The following is a 12,801-nucleotide window of genomic DNA, read 5'->3' on the forward strand; positions in this document are numbered from 1 at the left end:
CAGATTATTATTAAGATTATTATTACTATTTCAATGTTTTTCAAATATACATACATACATACATATACATATATACATATACATACTCTTGAAGGAACATAGTCAGAAGTCCCTTCATTTAAAATAAAGGCAGATGTTAAAGAGTAATGAATACTAATATAATATAAACCTCCAAGAAAATGCAGTGACATTATGAAAATGCAGTGACATTCTTATGCAGACAATACTGAACGTTGGGCCCAAACTCAAGACCAAAGCCAAGATATTATAAGATAATATTTAAGTCCTTGACTTGGTACAGGCTGAGTTAATGACAGTTAAACATGATAAATGTCATTAACCCCTTTCCTCATGCAGACCATGATTCAGCTCCCACAGCGTGAACCTTACCGTCTCCACGTGGAGCAGACCTTTTCCTTGAAAGTATATAGGCTAGCTAGGTCTGTCTGATGTGTAAGGGTCAGAAAGGTCAAGGCTGAAGATTAGTCACATATTAAAGGAGATGCTATAAATAAGCCTTTGAGGATTCAAACTGGAGCCATTCAGAAGTGCAAAACAGGACCTGTCGCAACAGCTTCACATTAGTTTGGTATTAAATTAGAGGAAATGAAAAATTATGTTAACAAACAGGATCCTCATGGAATTCTCTTCAGCATCCTAAGCCGTAAGCGTGACTTTGCACACTTTAGTTATCCAGAGACACACTGCTGCCACTGTGAGCGATTAGTGTGCTTGAAAAACCCACATACGACCTGTCGTGCTGCCTTTGGGGTCTTGGTAAAAACGATTCACTTCCTGAAGAGTTTACCTTCCTTCCAAAATCTGCAGCTCAGCGACCGGCTCGCCCTTCTTCTGAACCGCTGGGTGCCTCTTTTCCTCCTGGGACTTGCACAAGAGCACATGACTTTCGAGGTGTGGGACTTCCCTGCTTCCAGCATCCTTAGAAACATACTGATGAACGGTCAGCAGAAATCAGATGACTGTCCGCCCACCCTGGCAGAAGTGGACAAACTTAAGATGTTCCTAAACAAAGTATGGAGTCTGGACCTGAGTCTAAATGAGTATGCGTATCTCAAGGGTGCAATACTGTTCAGTCAAGGTGAGATTTAAAAAAATAAAAATGTAAGAGCATGGTTTGCCAATGCTTTTGCAAATGAAGTGTGCTTAATTGTATTGAATGTGCAGGTGTACTTCGTATCTACTATCTAATATCTTAACAGTAGCATTTAAAAAAAAAGTGTAGATCATTTAAAATAAAAGGCCGCTTATGTATATACTTAGAGTATAGCCTATACTTTCCTGAGTGTTTTTAACACACATTTTTAAAAACTAAAAATTTATTTTTATTAAAATACTGCAAAACTACCCTTAAAACTAAGTTTCTCTTTCAAATGTATTCATGCTACCCTGGAAATCCAGAGTTCTTGCAAGAGCACAAGTTTAATTTTTTCAGCGTCGAACTCTGGTGTCGAGTAATGATGCTCATTAAATATGCCCTTGTATCCGAGCTGCACCAACCACATCGGGCTGATATAGGCGGGCCAGAGGCGAGCTAAAAAGATGATGACAGCGCTGTGACGTCGAAGTCATTAGTAAACATTAGGCTTGTTGGACTTGAACCGGCGCTGCGCAGACCGATTGGTGAATGACATCAAAGAACCGCGAGAGTGAATAGAGAGTAGACGGCTCCATGTGCTTTTGAATTGCTCTCGCGGTACTTTGATGTCATAAACCGATCGGTCTGTGCAGCGCTGTTTCAAGTCGAACAAGCCTATTACAAGATGGCTATGGATGAAAACCGTTGTTTGAAACTGCTTTGGCCGCTACAATGAATGAGTTAGACTTGGCTTTTTGTCTAAAAGAGGAACAGAAGACGGCGCTCGAATCGTTCATTTGCAAGAAGGGCGTTTTTGCTGTTTTGCTGACCGGATACGGTAATTATTTTGTCATTTTGCCTCCACATCCCCCCGATTGACTGCGAGCTTCTCCTCCTGTTTACACGGTAATTTCTCTACTGTGCGACAGAGAGTCGCGTGGTTATGATTTTCATTAGTCGATGCCAGACCATTAATCTTTCAGATTTAGGATTTTTTTATGCATATATTTATGCATCAGTCTAATCAAATAAGCAAATCTGTGTCATTGATCATGTGAACTCGTTTTTGGATTGTAACCACAAAAGGAGTCTTTTGTTTTTAAATGTGAGTTTTATAATTTAATTAGAAGGAATACATATTTAACAGCCCAAAATATTAAATATTTAAGGTATTTAAAGGGGGGGTGAAATGCTCATTTTCACTCAATCTCCTGTTAATCTTGAGTACCTATAGTAGTATTGCATCCTTCATATCTCCAAAAAGTCTTTAGTTTTATTATATTTATAAGAGAAAATAGGCTGTACCGAGTCTTTCCGGAAAAAAACGAGCATCTGGAGGCGGGCCGTGTGGGCGAAGCCAGAGCCATAGAGAGAATCCGTCGATCTGGGCTTTGTTTATAAAACATTCATCGTTGAATGCAGGGAACAAACAGTCTACACCAGGGGTTCCCAAACTTTTTCATTCTGGGACCCACCTAGACAAGTATAATCAATCTCAAGACCCACTTGCACTGGTGCTACCAACTTTCTCAGTTGGTCGCACCAGCATGATTTGGTCGCAGTCGCACCTTTTTTTTTTTTTTTTTGCTACATGCCATGGGATTAATCAATGCATGCTGATGGTCTTAATCTGCATACCCTAGTTTTGCACTGATGTAATAAGACTGACAGTGACACAAGACCTCATGTTAGCAAAATATTTTAAACTTTTAACTCTTAAAAAAAAAATAAAAAAACATGAATGTTCTTTAATGCTTGATTATAATGTTACCGTCTTCACATAGGGATGGGAAATTATAAGATTTTATCAATAATAATAATGCCACCGACGATTCTGATTATCAATCCGATTCTTTAACGATTCTCTTATCGATTCTTGATAGCACTGTGTGGAAAAATGTAGTCATATGCTTTTCAAAAAAAAACAAGGAGTTTTATTTATTTTAAAGCTTATGCTTGAGTAAGCAAACTGTACTTTTTATGTAATTTATGTAATAAATAGAACCTTATTGTAAAGTGTTACTGATTATACACCGATTCAGACGTCTCCTGAGTTCACTGTTGGAAAGATCAGTTGTTTTATCCATTCATTAAAATGTATCGGTTCAAAGGAGTCATTAGTTCGCGAATTGGACGTGTCGTGCGCGTTGTGTGATTAGCCCAGTAGTTAGGACATGGACATCCAAGATTGTGTCAACACAGAAAACATTTCATCACTGGATAGTTTTATTCGTTTAATTAAAGTGTTGTTTTATGTCAGCTGAATGTCGGGGACGCTTTTCAGAGAAGATAAGGCAACAACTTATTTAGCACAATTCACCCAGCGGTAATTAAGGGAAAAAAATCTCTGAATGCTCCACATGAAACTTTGTCTTTCGACATTTTACCACCGTGTCGATTTATTTTGATTAATATGTGCGAGGGAGAGAGAGCAAGACAGCGCTTAGTTTGGAGACGGTGAAGACTTGTTTACTCGCCTGGCTCAGAAGAGAGAGAGAGAGAGAGACCGCGCGCGCGACCGAGTCTCTCTCTGTTTGTTCTTTCAGTTAAACATGCACTGTGACTGTCACAAGCGCAGCAGTTCATCTACATTATAGGCTACTCACCAATCAAACAAGACTTTGGCGGGACAAAAATTAACTTTGGCGGGCGCTAAAACTCACTTAAGTAAAGTCATTTGGTCATTAATCGGACTGGTTTTGTTTCACTCATCATAACGTAAATTTAAGCTTTCCCTCACCAAAAACACTTTGGAGACACTATGCAGCGCGAGCGCTGCCGCTGATTTCCTGTTGAAGCGCGTTGAGGTGCGCGGTCGCACTTTTCCGGGAGAAATGCTCATAAGGAGTTCCACTCTGGTCTACGTCATTAGATCCACGGTAAAAAAAACCCAGCCGAAACTTGTACCAACCCGGAAGTAAGATTTTCGGCACAGAAATTCTCCGTTATTCGTCCAAAATATTTTTAAAAAACTTTGGCCATGTTAAGCATGAGAATCCATCTCTTTAACACTGTAAACAACTCTGAATACATGAAACACCATTGTACCCCCCCCCTTTAAGGAGATCTGTCCACTGATGTATATAGAATGACATTATATAGATCAGTGGATCTGTCATCATTTACCATAAATGGGCAAGTAAGTGTGACGCATCTGTTCAACTGGGTTGTTATTGGCTGTGACTTTATCGCAGAACTCGCTGTGATTGGACTACCGTTTAACCCATATAAAACAGAGCTTCATGTTACTAAGTATGTTTTGGTGTTATTATTAGTTAGTTATACATTAAGTTAACTATAAAGTGTCTCTATGTTGTGAGAAATTACTTTTACCAAGATCCCAACCCTAAGCCTAAGCATGTCTGCATATTTCAATGAACTACAGCTCCATGTTTCCTGTTCCTTTGATAGAATGACAGAGATATGTGGGTAATGTAGTTTAAAACGTTTAGTAATGAAACAATAAATGTTAAATAAATAATATCTTTAATGGACAACCTTTATGACATATATGAGGGACAGGCTGAAATTTATTTGATATTTTACTGTGAGCTCTTTTAAAAAACTTTTATGCCAGCTTTTCATATATGTCTGAAAACTGTGGCCAACATTATTTATTAAACATAAGCATAAGCACTTGTCCTGCTGATTTTCTCTTTGATACACTAACCGGACTTTGAGTTACATTTGAAATGTGCATTGTTTTGCTCTTCAGGGGGCCTTTGCTGGGCCCCTGGGGGTGGAAGGGCAGTACGATCTACACAGATTTTAGATTTTGCACTACTATTACACAAGGATAATGCACCATTCAGTAAAAAAAAAACAAAAAAAAAAACAGTGCCAAAATTTCCCTTTCACCCCCTCTGATTGCTTCTTATATGCCTGGCATCAGTAATGTCTATGCTTTCATTTTAAATGCAGTAGTAGATGGATCATCTTCAATTATGCTTGACGTGTTCATAGCAAGATAGCCCACTGCAGCCTCTTGTTATTCACATACCTTCCCTTTATTTCACTGGAAATTGGCATACATGCAGGTATGTGCAACTTTTGTTGCATTGTTCTCCCAAATAGCATCAACCAGATCTAAATGTTTATGTCCTAAGTAAAATAATCATGGTAATTATTTATGTAGTTGTTTTTAAATTATGAACTAAACTAAAGAAATAAGAATTTCTCAACTAAAAGTTTTGTACCAAACTTTCAAAACACAATATTCACCATCATTTATTACACAACACTTTATTGGAGGACACAGCATAAAGTTGATAAAGTAGCATAAAGACAAATGAGATTCAAGATAAATAAAAATGTGTCTTCAAAAATACATTAACATCATATTAATCCATTCACAGATGCTGAAGCCACAAAATGAGTGCCAGAGAATCATATTCAGTCACCTATGATACAGAAAACAGATTTGACATTGTGTTGGAAAATAATGATTCATTGTCACAGCTAAACTGTTTCTTGCTCTTCCCTGTACACGTCTATCGTGTTCATGTTCTTCTTCCTCGTCTAAACAGTTTGGAAGAAGTCTCAACATCCCATTGTCAGGCGTTCTCCAGTCCTGGTATGAAAGTAAAACAAAAAACACAAACAATTCAAATGAAGTTGTTTAATGGTCAGTCAGGTGAGCTTATGTTCTGCTTTATTTAAAGCAGTGATGGGCTACTCTGGCCCTCAGCGTCCACTGTCCTGCAGATTTAGCTCCGACCTCAAACCCACCTGCCTATTGTCAATAAGTAAACCTGAAGACTTTGGTTAAAATTTTCAGATGTGCTCAATTAGGGTTGGAGGTTAACTCTCCACCTCAAAAATGGCCAGAGTTGCCAGTTCCTTATTTCAATTTACAAAGCAGCAGTCAGTACATTATTTAATATACACATTGAAGTATTATAAATATATAATATTGATGCACATAATATAAGCTAAGTACTGTCCGTCTCCTTCGTTTACTTCTCCTCAAACAATAATGGACAGACTGAGTCCGAAAGGCCCATATTTTTTTCAGAACTACAGTACAAAGGTTTATTTGTTGCAAGTTGTTTCATTCAAACTATCAGCTTTAACATGGCATTTTTTGAGAGCAGCATTTATAATGAAGTGAGCCCTTCATAAAAATTCTTCCAGGTACATTCCTTATCTGGAATCAACAAAATCTTCTCCCAATCAAACCGAACAAGATCATTAACAAAACCTAGTTCAATAATTTGAGACACCGCCTGGTAATAACACAAGGTTTTGTTCAAAGTAATTTTGCATTTCTAACTATTGCAACAGCACAATGATCACTAATATCATGTGCATAAACAGATGTAAAGATAAGATAAAAAAGTTATATATCGGGATTTTAATTCAATCGAATTATTGAATAATAATAATAATAATAATAATAGTCGTAACAATTACAATAGGGTTTCAGCACTTTGTGCTGATATGACATTAAAAGGTGTATAAATCACTCGTTTTTTGTTTTTGTTTTTTAAAGTAACACTGTCCAACCGCGACACCAGCAGGTAAAGTTACAGCGGGAGGCCGCATCTCTCTTGCCGCCCTTGAGCCCATTGAGTTTTAACAGGCCCCCTAAAGCGTGTGGTGGGGGATGATTAAGAATGAATGGGGAAACCTCATGTGAGAGGAGGCAATGCCTCCATTTCAGTATGATTGGTTATGTTTGGCTATGATTGGTTCAAACAATAAATCCCACCTCTTGTTTTTGTGCGAGTTCCGCATCCTCAAATCAGTCTGAATTAATAAATTATGCCATTAATGGGAAGACTAATTAAAAAGTAAATAAACAACTCATCATTACTTTGTCACATCAAAATAAAACTTGAACTTGGACTGTGAAATGTTACATAATGTTTACAAATGTTCCAAACTTTCTGGAACTTTATTTAAAGTTTATGTTTGTGAGATCGCCTCCTTTTAACAATGGGATAACAAAGGCTCATTATCCAGTGCTAAAAGAAGGAGATCCCACAAACATGAATAACTATAGGCTGATTTCTAAATTCTGTATTTTTTATTAGGGGTTCAAGCACGAAGTGCTGAAACCCTATTGTAATTGTACTGATTTTTATTATTATTATTATTATTATTCTCCCCTAAAACGCATCGTGCAGCCCAAACCGTAAGAGCTGGAACCTTGAAACTTGGCCAAATGGTAGTCCTCAATTTGGGGAGAACCTATCAAAGTATGACCCAGATTGGCCCATAGGTGGCGCTATAGCAACCAATAGCGCGGAACTGCTCATAACTCCTAGACCGTATGTCGTAGACTCAAGTGTCCTATATCATTGGAAAGCTGGACGCCTGAAGGTCAAAACGTATATCTCCGATTTTATTTCAGGTATGCAAATTTTTCCGCCATTTTGAATTTTGTCAAAAACCTACTTTTGCGAACTAGTCCCTGGTTTTTCACCCGATCGGAACCAAAGCAGTGCAGAAATGTTCTTTGGAGTCTGAAGATCAATAATTATCGAAAAAAAGTCGAAATTTCGATTCCTGGTCGCTAGGGGGTGATAAATTAATGTTGTGGGAGGAGCCTATTTTACTAAAATGGCTATAACTCGAAAAGGAAATGAGATATCTTCACCAAACTTGGTACACATGTGTAAGAGTTCAATCTGGGGTCATAGTAAAAAAATGTCGACGATTGATCACTAGGTGGCGCTATAACATGAAAAAAAACATGAAAAGGGCTATGACCACGTGACCGTTTGTCCGATTGACTTGAAAATTGGTATGCAGTGTCTTGGTCCAAGGTGCCATGTATGTCTATGACGACTTTGGCGTATCTCGAAAAACATGGCCGCCATCGACCAATGAAATTTGAGCACCTATTAGACAAGGTTAACGGAGGCCGATCGGAACGAAACTCGATGGGCATGTTCAACTCATGGCCCTAGAGGTCTGTAAGAATTTTGAAAGAAATCGGCCACTAGTTGGCGCTAACGAGTTTTATGGCTCTGTAATCACGTGGTGTTACACTTATTGTCACAAAATGCATATCATTTGATAGATCTGCTCATGCTGAACAACTTTGCCTCAAGAACCATTGCTGTCAATCAAACAGTTAATTAAATATTCATGAATATGTTAAAAACCTACTTTTGCGAACTAGTCCCTGGTTTTTCGCCCGATCGGAACCAAACCAGTCTAGGACAATTCTCTGGACTCTCTAGATCAATAATTATCAAAAAAAGTTGAACTTTTGCATTTGGATGGCTGTAATAGGGTCATTTATAAAATGGGCGGGGCAAAATAAATAAAAAAGCCTATAAATCATAAATAAAAACTCAGAACTTCACAAAAATTGGTGAACATATGTGAAATAACATCATTAACAAGCATGCCAAATTTTATGGAGATCGGACCAAAGGTGGCGCTATAACTGTTAAAAGCTTTAAAACCATATATTTCCTATGGTAAATGGTCTTTTTCATCTATTATGTCAGTAGTTACATGCTTGCTAAATAAATCTTAATAACTTTTGATGCTTTTATGCTTAAAGGCCTTAAAGGCCTTAATTGCTTGAACCCCGATAAACGCTGCTTGCAGCTTTAATTATATATAGGATCATTTAAAGGAAAAGTACTGATTTACCTTACAAATATCGGATTTTACATTATTAGGCATTAAAAGCATGGTAAGTTTTGTGGTTACTGTCCTTTTACCACACCTATCATAGTAAAACTAAGGTAACTGTGGTAAAAGCATGGTAAGTGTTGTGGTTACTGTGTATTTACAACAAATATCACATTAAAACTACCAATAATGTGGTAAAAGCATGGTAAGTTTTGTGATTACTGTCCTTTACTACACCCATCACAGTAAAACTAAGGTTACTGAGGTTTAAAGCATGTTTTGTGGTTACTGTCCTTTTACCACCTATCACAGTAAAACTAGGGTTGTGGTAAAAGCATTGTAAGTGTTGTAGTTACTGTGCATTTACAGTAAGTATCACATTAAAACTACCAATAGTGTGGTAAAAGCATGGTAAGTTTTGTGATTACTGTCTTTTCACTACACTTATCACAGTAAAAGTAATGTTACTGTGAAAGAAATCATAGTCGTAATTATCCCGCATTTAAAATCCTAAATATCAAACATGTTTGATAATATCGGGGCGGCACCGATGTGTTAAAATATTTTGTAGTTATGCCGTGAAGTTGAGCCGTGGGTGTAAATCTAATGTAGCCTATATTTGTTCCACTTTCAATCATGCCATGCTGCACTGAAACACCGAATTGTGTGGATGTCATTTTTGGCCAACGTCATATTCCTAGCCTATAATTAAATGAATCTAGTAGCCTATAGTTATGTTACTTATTGGGTTTTAGTGAAAGTGGCCAGATCGAAGAAGCTAAATCTGGTCAAGTTTTTGATATTTCTCATGTACAGGAGGATGTGAAAGGTCACAATCTCCACATAATTATTTCAAAGCACAGTGAGACCACTACAACGAAGTATGTAAAGACCGAGCATTTTGACAGTGAGGATAAAAATCACATGAATGTGGGACCACCTGCAAACAGCTTCTAAAGACCTGGATGAGACAATGTTTGCATATAAATCTGTTTGCACACTGTAAAAAAATGATCTTGATTTTAACAGTAAAATACTGTAAAAATGCTACAGTGAAAAACTGTTAATTGGTTAACAGAAAGTTTCCGTACTATATACGGTAAATAACTGTGATAGATCTAATGGTACATTTAATGTCATTTTACTGTAAAATCCCGTTAAATCTACAGTTTTTGGAAGTAAAAACGAACAAGTCATTGTATAATTTACAGTGAAAAATCGTAAATTGACATTCCCACAATTCCCTGCGTGACACTTCACATTTGACGTATTTTTGTTGAAATAACTATATTTCATCATAGTTTTCTTAGTTTTTTTATAATCAGTTATGTACATTAGGGGTTTATGTTACATTTAATGTTGTTAAATTATTGTTTATTGTATTTTTAAAATTTCATGTGTGTTACCATTATGGTGTTTAATGTTTGTGTGCATGACACTGTGCACCTTCTGTATATTAATATTAACTCTCTTGTGGAAGTACTTCTTGTGATGAGCTTTGATTAATCATGTAACTCTCATTACTGCTGATATTGTTGGTTAGTAAGTGTAAAACTATGGTACAAAACAGATATTAATACTTCAATAGGTTGTATTACATTATAATATAATACTGAAATCCAATGTTAAATATACATGTTTAAAATGTTAAATTTACATGTAACTCCGTAAGTATGTTTACGGTTTGATGTGTTTTTTACAGTATTGTTCTGGTAACCACATCTGCCAGTTTTTTTCCGTAAAAACAACGGGATTTTTTTTACAGTGCATGTGAGCCACTTTCATAATTGTGTCAAATCTCGGCTTATTTTGTTCAGTCTCGTTTGGAAAGTCATGTTAACCCTCATCGTCTGCAGACATTATGGAGGTTCTACGGCCAAGGTTCAGATGATATGCACTTTGTCATTTAAAGCGGCACTGTAATATTTGACCCTCTAGCGGTTAATAAAGTAAACTGAGTCTTGCAGAACATTGTTTTGATTGTGTTTTGGCCCTATGGTTTCGGCTCCTTTGCGTGGATGATCGTATTCGAGGCCTACAACTTATTACGGGCAAATGGAAAAATAAATAACGTTTTTGTTTGTAATTACAACCACACAAATTTTCTCAACAAAGTTTTAGCTTTCAACAAACTTTTCAACGCTGCACAGTGCTCACAACTAGGGGTATCTATCTATCTATCTATCTATCTATCTATCTATCTATCTATCTATCTATCTATCTATCTATCTATCTATCTATCTATCTATCTATCTATCTATCTATCTATCTATCTATGTGTATGTATATATATATATATATATATATACACACAAAAAATTATTTTATTTATTTTAAAGGATGATAGCACAATTGTCAAGCAAAACATTTCACAAAAATAACTTTATTATGCATTTAAAACTATTCAAATTAAAAATAGTTTCAAAGTGAGGATGAGAATAAATATTCCTTATGCAAAGAATGAATGACCAATATATTGTTTTTTTTTATGTATAGGCCTATTGAAAATATACAGAATAATAGGTTATGCAATATATTGAATACATAAGGAATCATAATGTGTCGAATGTTTTGTATTTTAAATAATACACTAAATTATTACAGATGTATGTTATGAATTATGGTATTGTTTGTGTATAAATAGCCTACATTTTAACATATATGTACTTATATGCACATTTATATGGAAACATGCATGTGCAATAGATTTTTTAATTATTTTTTAAATTATAATTATGAGGAAAATATACATTGTGATATATATTACAAAAAACGTTTTATTTTTTATTTACTATCACACATATTAATTTGTAAAATGTGTAACTATTCAAACAGTAAAGTTTATGAATATGTGTTCAACTTTATCATTTATATGTATCAATATATAGTTATACATGGTCCTTGCATTTATTGCAGTATATTGCACTGGTTTTCCATAGTAAATATATGGAAATATATTATGCAATATATATATATATATATAGAATTATATTTTCCAGTATATTCCTATATATTTTGTTTCATAATGGATAACATTCATAGTGTTAAAAGTGTCATGTTCATAATGTGATGGACTACACCTGTGTTTTTCTCTGGTGTATATAATCTATAATACAAATACTGTAAAAATTCCTATACTCCTAACTCCTAAACTTTGTGGAAAGCCTTCCCAGAAGAGTTGAAGCTGTTATAGCTGCAAAGGGTGGGCCAACTCCATATTAAACCCTACTGATTAAGAATGGGATGTCATTAAAGTTCATGTGCACGTAAAGGCAGGAGTCCCAAAATTGTGTAGCATTGATTACCTAAATTGTTTCTGGTTCTTTTTACATTTAATGTTTGAAATGTGAAAGTGATGACCACTGACTTCCCTCTGTTTCAGATGTTCCTGGCCTGAAGAGTTGGGCAGTAATCGCAGGACTGCAGGAGGAGGCCCAGAGAGCTCTGCACATGCTTATTCTCTGCCATCATCCCCCCAGAGATCCCCATACATTCATGGACATGCTGTTTATGGCAAGCAATTTACAGATGGAGGCCCGAAGCCTGGTGACAGAACTGTTTTTCAGACCCATCACTGGCCAGACGGATCTCCAGGAACTCTTCAATGAGATTGTCAACCAATAGAATAATGTAGAATAATATAATTACATAATATGGTATACAATCTGGGAGAGTATAAAGTACATCATATAAAAGTACGTCATATAAAGTGAGTTATTGTTGTTGTTTTTGCCTCTTAAAATCATGTAAAACTAAAATGTGTTTAAAAAATACTTTTTTGCATTTTGTAATCCATTCTAATAACTATTATTTGTCTCCCCCTATTGGTTTTCCCCTGCATAGCACAAGTTGACGTGCACACAGTATGTGGCTGTGTTTGAGATGGAACCTACTATTTGGAAAAAAAAAGCAGCAGCAGAAAAACATGTTTGAATGCCGATCTAATTAAGAGCAGACTTTATCTAGTCTGTCATCAAGGAATTCTGTGCATTTGCATAATTATGTACAGTTTATGAATATATAGTTGTTGTAAAAATAAATAAATTGCAAATAGTAAAAATAATCATGTAATATGGTGGTATGCTATTCTGTTCATATCTTGTTCTGATTAG

At 35.8% G+C, this 12,801-nt stretch overlaps 1 protein-coding gene across 1 annotated transcript; it reads left to right on the forward strand.

Annotated features, from left to right (window-relative positions):
• Positions 1–606: 606 nt before the first annotated feature.
• On the forward strand, positions 607–12,313 carry nr0b2b (nuclear receptor subfamily 0, group B, member 2b; the record flags this gene model as incomplete). Its single annotated transcript, XM_081376539.1, has 2 exons — positions 607–1,099; positions 12,072–12,313. 2 exons carry the CDS (start codon positions 607–609, stop codon positions 12,311–12,313), a joined length of 735 nt encoding a protein of 244 aa, XP_081232665.1.
• Between the last annotated feature and the right edge of the window lie 488 nt (positions 12,314–12,801).

The sequence above is a fragment of the Scardinius erythrophthalmus genome (genome assembly GCF_964197995.2).
Source record: "Scardinius erythrophthalmus genome assembly, chromosome: 10".
NCBI lineage: Eukaryota > Metazoa > Chordata > Actinopteri > Cypriniformes > Leuciscidae > Scardinius > Scardinius erythrophthalmus.